The following is a 19,238-nucleotide window of genomic DNA, read 5'->3' as shown; positions in this document are numbered from 1 at the left end:
AGGGCTTCAGCTGCCAAGATCAGAAAGTCTTTGTGACATAGACAGGGATGGGTAAAAAATCAGAATGTTAAATGTTAATGCATTGTATTTTATACATAAATGGTATCTGTGGCTATTTGTCATCTGACATTTGACTTGTATTTTTTATTCTATGTTCTGTGGTTCATAAAAAATCAACTTGATGCCGGTTTTATGAAATTTTTATTGAAAAAATGTTTATTTGGATTTCTTAAAGGACTTCTAATGACTTTCCACAATATCATTTGCAAAAATAGTTATATGGCAGTTTAATTTTAGTGTTTGTTACAACTATAAACAGTATGGTAAGTAACTTTATTCTATTGATTGCATTAATTTTAGGTTATATTAATTTTGTATAATTTTTAAATAATCTTCATATATTTATGTTGTAGGAATCTTCAGTACCACCTCAAGGATTTGTTCCTCCTCCTGGAATAGGTACACCACCTTTAATGCCTCAGGTACATTTAACTTTGTAGAGTACCAATTGTAGCAATTCATTATGCTAACATTCATACAAAACTTAATTTAATAATAATTTTCTAGTCTTAACTGTATTCTTAAAGAGTTTCAACCTTTTTGGAGATTTTGCTGTGAAAGTCTTAATATTTTCATTCTGTTTTAGGTATCGTTACCTGGCATGCCTAGTTTTCCCCCCATTATTCCCCCGTTTAGCGTTCCCCCTCCTGGTTTCGGTGCTATGCCTACTGGTGTAGGGGGATCTCAAGGGGAATGGACAGAACACAAAGCACCCGATGGTAGAACTTACTATTACAACTCAGCAACGAAACAGAGCTCTTGGCAAAAACCTGACTGTCTCAAAACTCCCGGCGAAGTAAATATAGACCGATAAATCTTATTAATTGTTGTGAGTTAACTTAAACAACTATTTTTTTAAGCTTCTGTTATCTCAGTGTCCTTGGAAAGAGTATACTGCAGATAATGGTAAAATATATTACCATAATGTCACTACGAAAGAATCAAGATGGGTTATACCACCGGAACTGGAAGAGATAAAGAAAAAACTTCTATTAGAAGAGTAAGCTTATATTATATCTACATAACAGGTGGAGTCTTCAAGGAGAATGACAAGAAAATTTAGTGAGCATTTGTATTAATTTGGGGCATTTTTTAAAAATACAAGAGTTCTACAGGGTATCCCCAAAAGAAAGTTACACATCAGAGTTGTGTTTTTTGTAATGGAACGCCCTATAGGTATATTAGTTGATTTTCAGATTCTAGGGAAAAAATAAAGGCGAGTCTTATTATATATATATGCCTAAAATGTACAGTTTTTGACATTTTCTAAAAGAAAAATACATTTTAAATTTCTATAAAAGTTACCTAAATTGTAATTTACCCTGTATAGCCTCAGAATTAGTATTAGTTAAAATAACCATGGTATGATAATTTTAATTTGGTAACCATTGTATGTTACTGAATTAAAATTTGACCCGAAAAGCTATACAGGTTGGGACAAAATTAATGTTGAACATTAGTCATTTTTAAAAGCATGTTATTCTTTTATTTTAAATGGAACACCCAGTATATTATTCAGTGGAGAGTTAATGTCTCTTCTAGTGATGGGTTGTTATTTAACTATCTGTTATTTTATAACAATTATTTAGAAATAACATAAAGCAACCGTTATTACTTATAAAAAATAACAGATATAAAATAACGACACGTAGAGATCGACAGTTCGTGAAACGAAGTCGGCGCTCTGCACTGCCACGAAATTCGATGCTGCTCGAAGCAATTCCAAAAAACAACTAGAATGGATGGAAAAGATATTATTTCGACAACCATCGATACAGGCGGCGAGATACAATAGACCACGGAGTGGGGAATGCGCTACGGCGGCGCGACGAACGTAGCTAAATCGGTCGATGGTCGTGTTGGGCTTGCAACAGCTTAAAAATAATAGGATATAAAAGAAGCAGCTTTTTTGAAACAGTTGCGGGCATAACGCCTGGCGGTCGAGATAACAGGAGTGGGAAAGAAACGCTGCTGCATCGGTCAATTGTTGATGGAGGTTCGAAACAGGTTGGTGAATAACGCCATAAGTTGTTTTAGATAATTTTTCAGAATAAATACCGTAAATACCTAAGTAGAAATTCTCCTTTGCAAATTTAAGTGTAAAATTAATTCGAACTCTAGTGTGTAGTTGGTTTACTTATAAAAGTATACTACACATTTTCTTATATTGCTATTTTTTGACCGCAAATGGTAAAATCATAACTAAGAGTCTGCTAAGAGCTTCTCGCCCGTCGAGTGAGATGCACCCTGTACACTGCTATGCAATTAAGGCGGATCGAGGGGCAGGGCCGTAGGTAGATCGGAATGTATAGGTATAGACGAGTGGCGGCATTTTGGCATTTTCTATATCGCAATTTGTAAACAGCGCTTATTTGTAAACAAACTGGAAATACTACCACCGAGCACGTCATTGTTGCAACTTGCAACTGCGTTAATACGCCTGGCGGTGACCGCCTCATACTCTTTCAGATATTTAGCAATAAAATAAAGAAACCTGTTATTTTCACGCTGTTTTTTTATAAATAACTATAACAGTTTCGACTGTTATCTAAAAATAACAGTTTTGCCCATCACTAACATATTATGCTCCCAAAATTTAATTTCAATACAAACTATCGTTCCACTTGGAGCTTCCGCTTGGTCAATGTACTTGAATATTTTACCAACGTAGTTGTCAATGTGTATTTTATAGGTCTAAACCAAAACCCATTTCTGTTACACCTAGTGAAGTTGCAAGTCCATTGGCATCACTGTCAGGTGGGAACTCTCCTAGTCGTTCAAATACAGGTATGTTCCCGTAAGTTCAGTTTTAATTTTTTTTAAATTAACTCATTTTCTTATTAGATAGTCCAGGGAATAAGAGTAGTGCATTAGATGCCGCTATGGCAGCTACATTGGCCGCAATTTCAATACCAACACCACCACCTAGACCAGGTAATTTGTTATACACGGTTCTGCAACATTGCTTTGGACATCTATAGTTCCTGTAATAAAAAACTTACCATTTTTTATTAAGAAGTGTAAACATAAAGAATGCACTAGGATGTATTTCAGGAAAATATTTTAACTTCTACAATGGAACACCCTGTATATTATTGCATTTTTGGCTTCCTTTCTGATCACTCTCCATAATCGTAAGATGTTATTAAATATGTTTTGATAGTTCAGAGATATTAATAAATAAATAAAAAATATATATTTTTCAGCCTTTTTTAAAAAAAATACTTTGCTATAAATATCGTAATCTTAATTCGTCTGAAATCAAAACTATACTAGGTATTTACTACAAATCGTACTTACTTTGCTATAAATATCGTAATCTTAATTCATACAGCATACAGGGTCTTCAAAATTCTGCGTCGAACTTTCTAAAATATAAAATAATTTTTCTTCTTTTTTATTTTAAACGGGACACGCTGTATATTATTTTTTCAATAGATGGAGAATTAAAAAATGAACATTTTTTGCATTTAGAGTATTTTAAAAGTTTTAACGGTTTCGCAGATATTCGCAGTTCCATAGTAAATTTTTGTCAAAGCTATTCAATGATTTTTCCCTGGTATTGAAATAATACTGCGTGTATCTGCCAAATCATTAAAATTTTTGAAGGCATGAATTCTCCATTGAATGTCGAAATAATATACAGGGTATTCCATTTACAAAAAAAAACAGAAAAATATTTTATATTTTAGAAAGTTTGGCGTAGAATTTTGAACATCCTGTATGATTTACGATTAACATATTTATAGCTAAGTACAGACTATCTACAGTAAATAACCAATTTAGTTTTGATTTCAGGACAGTTTTTGTATTTTTAATAATTTATTTAAGAATTACTGAAAAAACGTTTGGATTTGGATTTTTTACATAAGAATCGGCAGGAATGGTGCCAGGGCAATTTTTTTTGCAGACCAGTGATATTTTGAAATCTATAAGCGATACCAATTAAACTTTTAGTCACAACCAATTAAACTTTTAGTTACATAATCGAGGGCGCGACTTTTAAATTCATTGTTACCAACCATGGACATATCCGGCGCCGCGCCGGGCTGACTATCTGGAATTTAAATTTCCCGCTTGAGATTCAGGTGGTAACAATGCTGTAAAAAATGTCAAGTTGCCACATTTATTTATTTATTACTTGACATAGTCGTTCATTTAGATACTTTAGTTTTGTATTACGAGTTTTTGGTTTAAATGAATTGTGTTGTGATAATTTAAGCTTAAAAATTATTACTAGCAGACTTTGCAGTCGAACATTGTTCTTTTTAGAACCTCTTTTAGTAGGAAGTGTACAAGATAGCTTAATAGCCATTGCAAAAAACTCAGCGCAACCTTATTAGAATAATTTGAACGGGAAAGCGTTAGTAATAGTCCCTTATGTCCCTAAGTGCTGTTGAGAAGGTGAATTTTGTTGACGTAAATAATAACTGTTTATACATTTATGATTAATTTATTTTTGTTTCGTAAAATATTTTGATTAAAAGAAAATGTGTAAAAGTGGGCAACGCTGTGCCGGTCAAGCTTAATCACGTGACTAAAAGTTTAACTGGTACGAACTATAGTATTTATATTCTGATTGTGGTTTTTAAACATTTCTGATCTGTTTTTAATGTAACTAGAGGATAATTCTAAAGCAACCATTCACGAATCGAAAGAGTCTAAAATACCAATCCCAGAGCCGCGAGTATTCAAAGATAAAAAAGAGGCGATGGAGGCATTCAAGGATTTACTTAAAGAGAAAAACATTCCTTCCAACGCCTCCTGGGATCAGTGCGTCAAGATAATATCTAGCGATCCTAGATACCAGTCTTTTAAAAAGTTAAACGAAAAAAAGCAGGTAAATATTATCGCTGTACTTAAACTACCGTTAAACGGTAGCTTACTACAATGCCGTTGATAGGTATGACGTCGTTGATGAGACGCACTTGACGGCTTTATAAAATATAGAAATTTTATAAGGACTAACCATAGACTTAAAATAAAATATAGACTGAGCATCTCATTCATAAATAGCTGGAACATGCGGTCAGACACTGTCTTGTTATTGTTGTGTTATTGTTTTAGGTTATAACGAGTGCGACACGAGCGATAGATAGGTTGTCTCTGTCGTAACGGTCGTTCCCTGACGACTCTGCCGAGAAACACAACACTGTCTTTCGTTTCTCAAGTACACCTGAACTCTCCGTATCATAGCCGGGTATTTTTTTTATTTTAATGAAGCTATAATAATTAAATTAAAAATATATCGTATTTAAACTTTTTTATATTTTATTGAGATTTAGGACAGGTTTTTTAAATAAAAGTTTAGAAAAAACAATTTAGAGTCCAAAAAGGATAAAAATAATAAAATACACGTTATAGAAGAAATTTTATAATCGAAATTAGGTAATTTTTGAAATTAATAATAAATTATTAATTTTAGTCAAACATTTACAACCCCTAATATTAATCAAAACAGGATCTATTCCACAGATATAATAGAATCGGCGACAGGGAGAGAAAAAAAAATATGATTGTTGTAATTTTTTTTCTGGTTAAGTGATGTCTTATTATGTAAATTAGAGAAAACATAAATCTGTTCCATTAAAGCAAGGAAGGTGATAGGAAGTGGATAAAATAAAAACTACATTTATTTAACTCGGTACTGTCTTTATTATACCGGGTGCGTCTCAAAAGTGGCTCATCCCCCATAATTTTTTTATATTTTCAAATAAAAAAACAAGATTTAGTATGTTAGTATATGAAATAAATTAGGATTGATTGACGCATTCAATTGTTTTTGGTCACTTCCTGTTTCACCGGAAATGACTATAACTTTTAATTTTTAAACGGCACCCTCTGTATATTTCTACTTTATTCGATAGAAAATGACACTCTGAATAGAATGACATATCATATGTCAACTTTTGACATTTTCGCATATGGTTTAATTGTAATTGTAACACGCGGTTCATAACGACAATTTGACTCGAAATACCAAGTGTGTGGTATCAATATATTCATAAAAAATGCTTTTTCCAAATATGCTAATGAGTCATCCTTGTTCCATTTGAAAAAATTGACATATGTATGATTAAAAATACGATTTGTACATCTTTTAACCGGCCTAGACAAGACACGAAACCTATTAGACGATCAAAACTATTTTTCCAAGGCTCCTTGATTAAAACTTAGTGGATTGAAAAAACTGGATTGAAATTTAAAATAGGATATGTTTTTAAGCGACAATGTCAAACGTTGACATATGATATGTCATTCTATTCAGAGTGTCATTTTTATCGAATAAAGTAGCAATATACCGAGGGTGCCTTTAAAAATCAAAAGATGTAATCATTTCGGTGAAACAGGAAGAGACCAAAAACAATTGAATACGTCAATAAATCCTAATTTATGTCATATACCTACTAACATACAAATCTGTTTTTTTATCTGAAAAAATAAAAACAGTTATAGGGTTGAGCCATTTTTGAGACGACCCGGTATATTAAAAAACATTGTTTCATAATGTAATATCATTTTAAAATTCTTATAATTTTAGAATAAACCGGAATATATTTTTAATAAAAACATTATTAATTATTAACAGGGTTATAATTATGATTTTGTTACAATGTAAGTAAGTAAATAATGTAATGTAAAAGAAAAAATTCAGATTTTACATTTTACTAAAATATTATCTAAATAAGCGCCTTTTTACAACAACGCCACTGACTGCCAATGGGTAAATTGAGAGTTGCCTACCGGTCAAAAGTCGTTTCGAGACTTAAACGGATTATTTAAGTCAAATTTCTTGCAAATTTGGCACTGGCGAACCATATTTTATAGTTTTTGAACAGAAAAAGTCAATAAAATAAACACTTAAGGACTACAAGCTAAGAAAATGCGCTAATACAGCCGGGGAGATAGCGGTAACAAAGCTTTACCGCACACGTGCGACACGTACTACAAGGTAATAAATGAATGAATAGGCTCCCTCGCCTCTAATCGGTGTTGTCATATTGTAAAGAACTTATCCTTATTAAACAGTATCCGACTTATAATTTAGTAGTATAAGGACTATTTAATACATCTATGGAATATTAAAACCTACTTTATTAAACTGTAGTATTAATATCTCAATATATGTGTATAACAAGAAAAAAAATATTGATAATATTAAAGACGTGACAACATAGGCTGGATGAGGAAGGCTCGATCGACTGTACCCAGAAGTAAACATGTGTACAAAAAAGGTTGTTTGTCCGCGTTGAGATGTAAATAGTGTCGTCTATATTTTATTTTAAGTCTATGGGACTAACCAACGCTATCCACCCCACCAAATAACCAACTTAACCAACGCAACTAACCTCGACACTCGTAAAAAAATATAAAAAACATATAAATTAGTAAAAACCAACCAACCCCACCAAATAACCCACTAACCAATGAATTAACACCCTTCAAATAACCACGCTAACCAACCCGCCAAAAAGCAAAAAAAAATATAAAAAGGTCTTGGTCCAGCGTGAGATTTGAACCACGGACCTTTAAGCTCACGAAGCAATAGCCTCAGTCACGGAGCTACAAGTGCTCACAAAATGCCTTTCGCTAGGCATTACTTTTCGCCGACATCAACGACGTTATAATATCTATTAACGGCATTTTAGTAGGCTACCGTTTAACGGCTGTTTAATTACATTCAAATATTATAGTTCCATTGACTAAAGAATACAAGGACGCGTAACGCTCAAAATCTGTGATATTAAATTATAGGACGCCATTTTTTTTGGTGCCAAACGTGGGAGGTGACAGAAGGGATAATTTTAGCTATTTTTAATAGTTTTGTTTTGTGTAGCAAACTTTGTGTCATCATTCATCATCAGCATTTTCAGCTTATTCAACCATTTCCAATTGCCATTGTTGGCCATTGTCTTTGTTGGTTATTCCCAGCATAATTATTGGTTCTTGTATTCTCTAGTCATTGGAAAATTCATTAATTCTTTGATAGTAAGAAATACATAATTTTTGTTGTCTGTAGGTTTTTAATGCTTATAAAACGCAGAAACAAAAAGATGAGAAGGAAGAACAAAGAATCAAGGCTAAAAGATCTAAGGAGCAATTAGAAGAATTTTTAACCAATTCGGACAAAATGGCTTCCACTGTAAAGTATTATAAGTGCGACGAAATGTTTGGACATCTAGAAGTATGATAATTTCCTAATTATATAGTTGTAAGCATTCTAAAAATGCAAAAGTTTATTAATATTTTTCATGGAAGGGAATTATATATTTATGCCTTTAATAATTCTTTTTATACCGGGTGCGTCTCAAAAGTGGTTCACCCCTACAATTTTTTATTTTTTTAGATAAAAAAACGAGATTTGGTATGTTAGTATATGACTAAAATTAGGATTGATTGACGTATTCAATTATTTTTGGCACTTCTTTGATTTTTAAATGGCACCCTCGGTATTTTTTTACTTTATTCGATAGAAAATGACATTCTGAATAGAATGACATATCATATGTCAACTTTTGACATTCTCACTTAATAAAATTATTATCGATTGTCATTTCTCAGCCGTCTTTGACGCATTTTTTTTTCGATAGTATGGTATTTGTGTGTTTTTAGATATGGCAGAACGTTGGAGACTCTGACCGTAGAGATATTTACGACGATGTAGTTTTTGCACTAGCCAAACGTGAAAAAGAAGAAGCAAAAACATTGAAAAAGCGAAACATGAAGAAATTATCTGAGGTTCTAGACAGCATGACAAAAATCAATTACGACACCACTTGGAGCGAAGCGCAAGTACTATTTATTCAGAATTTATATTACACAAGACCATAAAAAATTACAAATAAATTTCAGGTTATGTTATTGGACAATAATGCATTTAAAAATGATGTCAATCTACTAGCGATGGACAAGGAGGACGCCTTGATTGTTTTTGAAGAACATATAAGGGTCCTGGAGAAAGAATATTTCGAAGAAAGGGTAAATATAACCTATTATTTATACAGGATGTGCCAAAAAATTTGTGCCGAATTTGTACAGCATCAAATTGGTGTGTAACGTTTCTTTTTTGATGCTCAGGATTAAAAAAAGCTCTGAAGGGTTAATAAATATTTGTTTCACTAATTCGTTAATAAAATTTCCATTTGTTTGTTAACTTTTTGGCACACTCTGTATATAAGACTTTTTCTTATAATACATAGTTTTTATTTGCAGGAGAGAGAAAAGCGAAGACATAAACGCCAGTACAGGAAGAATAGGGATCAATTTTTGGCTTTATTGGATCACTTGCACGAGGAAGGAAAGCTAACCTCAATGTCGCTGTGGGTAGAACTATATCCGATTATATCTGCTGATATTCGATTTTCAGCAATGTTAGGTATAAATTATATTATGTATTTAATTTAATACAGGGTGTCACAAAAAAAATAATGATAAAAAGGATTTTATTAGATATTTAATTATAGGTCAGTCTGGATCAACACCCTTAGATTTATTCAAATTTTACGTAGAAGATTTGAAATCGCGATTCCACGATGAAAAGAAGATAATCAAGGAAATTTTAAGAGAAAAAGAATTTGAAGTAAAAGCCTCCACCACTTTTGATCAGTTTGCAACCGTTATTTGCGAGGATAAACGAAGTGCTTCTCTAGATGCAGGCAATGTGAAATTGACTTACAATTCATTACTAGAAAAAGTAAGTTAAAATTCGAGTTATTTATAACTAAACGGTTAAAAATTATTCTCATCTGTCTATTATACAAAGAAAAACAAAATGTTATTTTGGTGAAAGTTTGAAACACCCTGTAGAATGGTTTAACAAAGTAAGGTATTTTAAAACCACTTTATACTCGAGGTGTATCTTTCCTTGACAGTTTATTTTTTGGTTTATTTGAATAGCTTTATTTTTATTGAAAATATTCCATCTTGAAGAAGAGAGTAACGATCTACAGCAATTTCAGTTTTAAAAACATGTCTTTGCTTCTGGTCCTCATCAACACACCTGTGACCTAGTTGTTTTTTGTTTTTGTAATGTCACTGTCATTGAAATGTCAAATTATTGTTTGTGTTGGCGGAAACTCTAGCAAAAATGTTTTTAAGTCCAGTAGTTCATTTGTATTAGTGATGCGTCGGTATTTGAGTAACGCGATTTTGGAGCGGTATTTTTTTGTAACGTCGTGTCGCGCTCCACAACAAATCAGAAACCTGTTATTGAAGAACGACGATCATAATGACGACAAAATTATAAATTATTTATAATTTTCAAATAAATTATTTATAATCGCTTTTGAAGTTAGCTCGAACCGTAGTAACCGCATAGCGACGTGTTTAGCTCCAGCCGTCGCGATTTCGTCGGTCGCCAACAGTAGTATCTCTAACTGGTATGTCCGTAGCGCCGCGCGATCTCGATCGGGACGTGTTCGCTCCAGCCGTCGCGCTCCTAGAGTTGTAGTTCCTTGTCGCGAACCGAAGTAACTGCTGTAACTGGGCATCGACGCTCGATCTTTGCGGCGACCTACTTCGCTCCAGCCGTCGCGCTCCTAGAGTTTTAGTTCCCTGTCGCGAACAGAAGTAACTGTTGTAACTGATTATCGACGCTGGACCTCGGCGGCGACGTACTTCGTTTCAGCAGTTGCTGGAGCGCTTCTAGGGTTTCGTTTTCGCCTGTCGCGATTTGGTCGGTGACTACTGGCGTTGGTGCTCCCGTCGCTACGTTACTTTCGAAATAGCGCTTTTTGGTATGTACTAGGCATGGTATAAAATAGCGTTGTTAGAAAGGTGTAACGTAAAAGCAAAAAAATAAAAATGTTATTGGCTTTTATACATTTATATAAGTTTTATTGTTTATATCTATTTTTAAGGTCCTATGATGGCTGGAATGGCCGAAACCAGTCACCAATAAAGAATTTTTTTGACAGTGGTTTGGACTTTGTTCTTGATTTTAACATTAAATATATTATGTTGCAATACACATAAATATGAGCCGTTAAAGACAATACGTCATTCCTTGATATTTCTTTAAAAATTAAAATATAATGCTACTTCCCGCAATATAATGAACAAAAGCATTATAGCGACAGGTAATCAATTTCGCAAGCAACTAACTCTAGTTTAACTAACTTATTTTATTTTTGTATTTCTCAGCATCGAAAATTTTAAAAAATATAGGGCCATTTTCTATAAAGTAAACACCGCTCTCCATAAGCGTTCTATTAAGTTCATTATCTAAGTTCGTGGCACGAATGGTTTAACAGCTGGTACAATTGTAAGAACTTGATAACACTGGTTGGGAGTAGATAACTAATGCCAGAAATACTGCATAAGCGAGGACCGCGATACTGTGGAAGTCGGAACCTCGATTACAAAATAGCGGTATTTTGTCGCGGTTTTTTTTTCTGGAACGGTCGTTACTGTAACGCGACTCATGTGGAACCGGTATTCCCATCACTAATTTGTATCATGTTCAATAGCCGATAAAACTTCTGTACTTAAAACCATCTCTGTTAGAGTAACTGCCAAAAAAACAATAATAATATGACTTTTCAATGACAGTGACGTGACAAAAATCATAAACACTATTTTGAGGGGTGTGTTGATTAATACCAAAAGCAAAGGCATTCTTTTATTGCTAAAATTGCTGTAAATCGTTAGTGTCTTCTTCAAAAGCGAATATCTCCAATAAAAATGAAGCTATTGGTATGAATCAAAAAACAAACTATCGAGAAAAGATGTACCTTGATGATAAAGTGGTTTTTAAATTCCTTGCTTTGTTAAACTATTCCACAGAGTGTTTTAAACTTTTGCCAAAATAACAATATTATGTTAGTTAATACGTCCAAGAATATCCCTCTAAATATTAGAATATCATTAACACCCGTCAGTCACACAACACCCTGTATAATGTAAACACAAAATTGAATAATTATTGTGTGGAATTTGTACTGTTTGGTTGATGCCATTATTTATTTTATTTATTTTTTACGTGAAAATTTTTACTTCTTTAATTTCCAAATTTTTCCTTGTTTAATTTTGAAAGTTTTCATGGTTGTTACTTATAAAAGGTAGAGGGAATTATGGCATCTTAATTCCCGTTAATAATGTGCCAAGGGAGTTATGACCATAGATAAAAGAAAATAATTTTCTATGTTATGACTGTATTTATGGTTAGCGTAACCAAGACGATATAAGTATTTTTCAGTAAGAAATAAATAGATTTTTTACACTTAAGACCTGTTTTTTTTTTCAGGCTGAAATACGAGAAAAAGAGAGAATCAAGGAGGAATCAAAACGAATGAAGAAATTAGAGGCTGGCATGAAAAACCTGCTCAAAGATTTGAACGTGGATTTCGAACAACCTTGGGAAACAATTAAACAGAAAATTGAGAACGAGGAGGAATATTTGGCTATTGAAAGTGAGGTTGAAAAGCAAAGAATATACAAGGTAAATATACAAATAGGGTTCTTCCTTAAAAAATTTCCTGTATCTTTAAAATTACGCATTTCCAGATCCATGTTTATGGGAACTGTTTTCGCATTTTTTGATGCGGAATCACCTGTCTGAAATTTAGCAATTGTATTTCGATGCTAGGTTTGTTTTTATTAACACACTAGCTAAAAAACCGCCGGCGGTATTGTTAGTGTATACAAAATATTCCGACATCCAGCGGTATGATATTTCTCTGTCTGTTAATTCCTGTGAAAAGTTGAATTAATTTGTCATTGACGGCTGTTTGAACTTAACCTGGTCTAGCTATAGCTAGACAGACATTTACCTACGGTCCACCAACTGCCAAACCATTACTGTTTTGAGTCCCTCCAATTTTAGTAAGAATAACATAAAATTTGGTAAAGTCGGCGGTATTTCTATATTCAAAAAAAAATACCGGCGGTATGTATGTATTTTAAAAATTATACCGGCGGTATTTTTTTATATATTTAGCAGCACCCGCCTTGCTTGAAAAATTACCTCGTTGTTCGGCGGTATTCATGTTAATAAATATATAAAATCGTCTAACGGCGGTCTTGCTTTCGTCATTTGTCTATACCGCCGGCGGTAATTTAGCCAGTTTATCTATTAAAACACTTCGTTGTTTAAAAAATAGGAAGTTCAACACGAGTTCATTGCTTTCTTATTTAGCATCCAAAATGTCAATAATATTTATTTTTGTATGCAGGAAATGTGGTTCTATTTTGACACCAGTACTTAACCGCGGAAATTATGTTGGGAAAAACAATACATATAAAATTGGGTAAAATCGGCGGCATTTTTATAGTTTTAAAGAATATACCGGCGGTATCTCTGCATTTTAAAAAGTATACCGGCGGTATGTATGCATTTTAAAAAGTATACCGGCGATATGTTTGTATTTTAAAAAGTATACCGGCGGTATTTTTTTAGATATTTAGCAACAATCGCCGTGCTTGAAAAATTTACCTCGTTGTTCGGCGGTATTTATTTTAATAAATACATAAGTATATAAAACCGTCTAACGGCGGTCTTGCTTTCGTCAATTATTGTCTATACCGCCGGAGGTAATTTTGCCAGTTTGACTATTGAAACACTTGTTTAAAAAAATAGGAATTTCAACACGAGATGGAAGAAAGTTGTTCCCATCATCACTCGCGCTCAAAAAAATCGAAAAAGAAGAAAAACAAAAAATACCGATCGACCAGCTCTAGCGATTCTGAAGCGGAGAAAGAAAAATACAAAAAATCGAAACACAAAGCTAAAAGTGCCACGCCCGAATCGCAGGACAGCGAGCAGGAGTACGTCAGCAGTAAAAAGAAGAAATCGAAGAAGAAGCATAAGAAGAGGAGTCGATCTGTGAGTTCATGACATTTTTAAAACCCCTGTTATAATTTATTAACTTTAATCTTAACCAATTAACATATTATTATATGCTTTTTAATTGTTATTTATTAGAGAGTCTTAAAATATATATTACAAACTAAGTTATTTTTCTGGTTTCTTTCGCTTTACTTTGTACTATATCAGAGATATAGGGGTGGGGAGAATGAGCTTCTACGAGTGCGCAACGAAAAATGTTCTTATGCCATGGTGGCCGCCATTATAGACACAAGATATTCTCCATCTCTATTTTCAATCCTATTTTGGTCCAGTCTAGTTGATGGAAGATTTCTTCTAGTGTTGCTGTGGGATATCGCGGCTGCCTGTTATACTCCTTTGCGAGTTGGGAACTTTGGGGTTGTTTTATATATCATTACTCTTGCTTTGACTTGTTTGTATACAGGGTGGTCCGAACTGTATTCCGGAAACTTCGGTAGCATATTCTGCAGATAAAAATAAGTAAAAAAGTTTGTATAAATGTATGTTCTAAAATGTCTAGTTTTGGAGATACAGGGTGTAGAAGTTTTCGATTTTTTACAAATAATTTCTGATGTAACGTCAATGTTTGGGAAAAAAATGGTGTCCGGAATTTTTTTGACTTGAGAAATGTGATTTTGATGTCAAAATGACTTCTACTTGTAGAGGGCGCCACCTACATATTTCTTAACTGGTTTGAGTAAAAAAATATACATTTACGACGTTGTTTACGTGAAAAAGGTAAAAGCCGTTACGAGTAATGGTTTTCGAGATATTTGGAATAGAAATTATCAATACCTGTCATCATTGACATAAATTAAACATGTTGACTAAATAGTTATTAGACTCAAATCATAAATTTGAAATGTTTTTGTGCCAAATGTTCAACAGAAACTGTTTTATCATCATTTTTTGCACAAAAATTTATGATTAATTTAAAAAAATAAAAATTTCCCAAATTTATTATTTCAGTGAAATAACTATCTACTCAACGTGTTTATTTTTCGTCAATAATGACATGCATTTACTATTTCAATTCTAAATAGCTTAAGAAGGGTTGCTCGAAGCGATTTTTACAAAGAGATATTTTTTACGTAAAAAATCACAGAGATGTATATTTTTTCGCTCGGTAGTTTAGGTACGGACAAAAAGTTATTACGCTTCAAACCAGTTAAAAAATATGTAAGTGGCGCCCTCTACAAGTATGAATCATATTGACATCAAAATCAAATTTCTCATGTCAAAAAACTCCCAATTTCACCAATTTTTATCGTTACTTCAGAAATTATATAGAAAAAATTAAAATAAAAATGAAACTTCTACACCCTGTATCCCAAAAACTAAGCAATATAGGACATACACTATACAAACTTTTTTACTTATTTTTATGTGCAGAATATGCTGCCGAAATTCCCGGAATACAGTTCGGACCACCCTGTATATTGGCAAGAGTTCCTATACAGGGTGAGTCTTAAATAAGTACAATTTTTTCAGGGCTGGTAGATCTCGATAAAAGAAACATATTTTCTCTTTACCGTTTTTCAAATAACTCGAAAATTGTTATTTTACTTTGAAAATTTCCCCAAAAAAACATTTTTTGGTTAAATTTTGAGAACCACAGTATCTTTTCTGGGTTTTTCTTCTGGTAAATTTAATCTACTACCTATATTGCCATATAATCAAGAAATTATGGTTTTTAACTAAAAACTAAAAAAAAAATCCAAATTTTCCACTTATTTCAGACTCGCCCTGTATAAGGCATGTCTATTCCTTGTTTTGTTAGGGTTCTTATTATTACCTTAGGTCTAAATAACATTAAGCAATATTGTTAAGATTAAACTAAAGATTACCGTCGAGAACTTACATTCATGATTACTTTCTGAACGTCCTGTATAGACCTAAGCGCGAACATGGCTACCACCAATAACTAAAGAATCCAAGGACAAATAACACCCGAGAGCAAATTGTGCCGATGTCACCAAACAGTGCCGTGGCACATATTTTTCTTAACTTAGCTGTTTGAAGCAATATATATTTTTTTTGATAATTGTTTTGACTACGCCTATGGTGCATCCTCCTAATTAATTACGAAAAAAACGTATTAAAATGTTAACAAAAGGTACAAAACTAGTATCGACGTATAGCACATATCAAGTACATATAGATGTTAATTGAAATTGAAGAATAATTATCGGAATTCAATAAGAAAACGCTAAAAAGTTGGAGTAAGCTGTTTATTTACCTATGAAACGTAACTCCTGGCTCTTTCTTATCGCTGTTGCTTTTACACTTGAAAGCTGAACAACTAATCACCATTATAATAAAGTTTATACAAAGTTTACTACACACAAACTATTAAAAATCGCTAAAATTGTTGCTGGTGTACAAATGATGACTCATTGTTTGCCACCAAAAGAAAGGTCTCTAAGGTCACAAATTCTGCTGCAGCCCGTATAGGGGCGTTACATGTCCTTATATTCTTTAGTCATTGGCAACCACCATGGTTAGAATATCACGCTCATTCTCCCTGTCCCTATATCTTTGCACTATATTGATTTTTTGTTGTCAGAGTACTCCTTCTGAAAAGTACCGCCAGCCAGACAACGATGCACGAGGTGGCGAAATAAGTGAGGGTGAATTGGAAAAACAGCGTGCGTTATTACTGGCTAAACTTAAAGACGAGAGTGACTAAAAACTGTTTAAAAAAAGAGTATTAGAAAGTACGTACATATAGAGAAATATTAAGGTTTTTTTTAATACTGCCTGTATACTCATGTACAAGTTTCTTTACATTATTTTTCAAAATATATAAGGTATATCTACATGGTACAATTGTTTTTGTTCACACAGATCCTTCACAAAATTATGTAATTAGTACTTTTTAAGACTTTGTCTAGTGTTTTTTTTTTCTAAAAGAGGTTCTTAAATTTTTCTACTGTATGAGATGTTCATGTTCATACAGACAAAGGTTCGGGAGGACAAAGGATGGAAGAAAACAGGCTACCGCGCATAGCTTTTGGGAAACTTGGTTGTGTGGGTAAGAGACAGCCAAGAAGACCTCCAAAGGATGGAAAGACAGTTGGCAGCCCATTTCCCAAGAACTCCTACTGAGGCAACCTTAAAGCTGTACGCACACTGGTGCGATCACGATCTCCACGCGGCCGCGGCCAAAAGTTGCTGAAGAATACATATGAGTCGTTTCACATTGGCGCGATCGAGTTTTGGAGACCAAGCGGCCTGGCGGCGTTGTATTCTGCCGTGGCGATCAGATTCAACTTGTCGAGTTTGATCGCGTGATCGCGACCCAACTGATAGGAATTTTCCGTTATTTTGTGTGTTTTTTCTTGTTGCAATTTAGAAATGGAGTTAACAGAGCAGCTAATTAAGGCTGTAAAAATACACAAAATTCTATATGATTTATATTTATATATTAAATTGGAGTTGCAATTGGATTGGATAGTACATATGTATACATTTTTATTGTTTAAGTTTAAATATTGTAGGTAAATATTTAAGAATGTTTTTTTTTCGGTATACATAATTCACATTTTTAATTTGTACCTATGTGTACCTACAGGATGGCGCACTACATATAGGTACAGCGGTGAACGTGAACGCGTTGGTGTGTGCTAAATGATCGCTCATATTATCGCTGCCCTGATCGTGATCGTGATCGCACCAGTGTGCGTGTAACTTAAAACTAACAGATTGACTATTTCTCAAATAAGTAGAAGGCAAAGTCTTCATAAGCTGCGGATTTTTTTATCCGTCACAATATCCATATTTTTTTATACAAAATTTTCTATGTGCTTTGTCAGTCATAAGCAGTGGCGTGCAGTACCATTTACAGTAGGGTAGGCAACAGAATCAAAAATATGAAAAAAAAAACTAAAAAAACGTATGTATTACATAATATATATGTACAATGTACGTATATAATATTTACTGTCTAACGTATTTTAACTTTAAACTCAAACAAAAGAAAATTCAAATAACAGCAAATAAATTTAATTATTTGTAGATGCAAAACGAATAATCTGTCTATTATTCAATCATTATTTCTTCCCGATAGGCGACTCAACGACTGGCGAATTAGCTAAAACAATAACCGTACACAATATTGCCAGATTGCCAATTGCCACTGCCTAATAGATTTTATGTACCAAAATGATTTTACAGTCAAATAAAATAATAATGAAATCATTTGGAAACAAATACAGATGACAGACAAGCAAATTTCTAATTTGCTACATAATACAAATCTTTCTAAAACACAGTTATTTAAAATTGATCATATCATAACATATCATAACAGGGACTGTTTCTTACATAGTTCTGTAATAACATCGGAACTGGCAATACCGCATCGGCGGGATCGAGACATCGGGTGCATCCGTGCTGCGGTAACGCACTGCTTTTGCTTGTCCATATAAAATTGATCAGATAAATATATTTTTATTTTGCGTCTGTCTTGAATAAATCGAAGGGTAGGCAATGCTTTTTTGCCTATATGTAATGCACGCCACTGGTCATAAGCACATAGAAACATTCAATAAATAATTGGCTAATATATTATCTCTTACTTTTTTAACAAAATATTCGCCGGACCCTGTCATTTTTAATCTATACTAATATATAAAATCCTTAAGTGACTGACTCACTGATTAATCACGATCCTGCTCAAACCACTCAACGTAAGAAGCTCAATTTTGGCATACAGGTAGATTCTAGGGTGTAGAGATTCGATAAGAAAGGATTTTTCGAAATTCCAGTTCTAAGGGGGTGAAACTTCGTAATCTAAGGGTGAAACAACCCCTCAAATATTACAATATTTTTTATTTAAAAAACGGTCAAGTTTCCGAAAAAACGCTTAAAGACGTATATTTTATTTTATTTTTTACATATTTTAAGATTTTTTAAAAATGTATACAGGGTGTTTCGAAAAATCTGGTCATTGATTAATCACGATTCTGCTTAAAGCGCTTGACGTAAAAAGCTGATTTTTCGAATTTTTCGAAACTCGAATTCTAAGGGGGTGAAATCACCCCTCATATATTAGAATATTTTTTATTTACAAACCGGTAAGTTTTTCGGAAAAACTCTTAAACACGTATATTTTATTTTGTTATTTTACATATTTTAAGATTTTTTTTTAAAAAAATATCCAGGGTGTTTCATAAAATATGACCATTGAGTAATCACGATTCTGCTTAAACTGCTTGACGTTTAAAGCTGATTTTTGGCAAACGGATTGACTGTGGGGTGTAGAGGTTCGATAAGGAGGGGTTCTCGAATCTCAAATTCCAAGAGGGTGAAAAGGCCCCTCAAATATTACAATATTTGTTATTTAAAAAAC

The 19,238-nt window shown here is 33.2% G+C and overlaps 1 protein-coding gene across 1 annotated transcript; it reads left to right on the top strand.

Moving 5' to 3' along the window:
• The first annotated feature begins 132 nt into the window (after positions 1-132).
• Positions 133-16,709, top strand: LOC115877087 (pre-mRNA-processing factor 40 homolog A). Its single transcript, XM_030893166.1, has 15 exons — positions 133-323; positions 414-482; positions 647-856; positions 921-1,060; positions 2,753-2,847; positions 2,905-2,994; positions 4,683-4,900; positions 8,081-8,245; positions 8,674-8,853; positions 8,914-9,039; positions 9,274-9,436; positions 9,525-9,754; positions 12,305-12,499; positions 13,637-13,882; positions 16,452-16,709. Exons 1-15 carry the CDS (start codon positions 321-323, stop codon positions 16,572-16,574), a joined length of 2,253 nt encoding a protein of 750 aa, XP_030749026.1. The 5' UTR covers positions 133-320; the 3' UTR covers positions 16,575-16,709.
• The last annotated feature ends 2,529 nt before the right edge of the window (positions 16,710-19,238 follow it).

The sequence above is a fragment of the Sitophilus oryzae genome, unplaced genomic scaffold, assembly GCF_002938485.1.
Source record: "Sitophilus oryzae breed Bouriz unplaced genomic scaffold, Soryzae_2.0 scaffold_1442_pilon_pilon, whole genome shotgun sequence".
In the NCBI taxonomy this organism is placed as follows: domain Eukaryota; kingdom Metazoa; phylum Arthropoda; class Insecta; order Coleoptera; family Curculionidae; genus Sitophilus; species Sitophilus oryzae.
The sequence above is the reverse complement of the archived record's forward strand: the minus strand, read 5'-3'. Positions and strand labels throughout refer to the sequence as shown.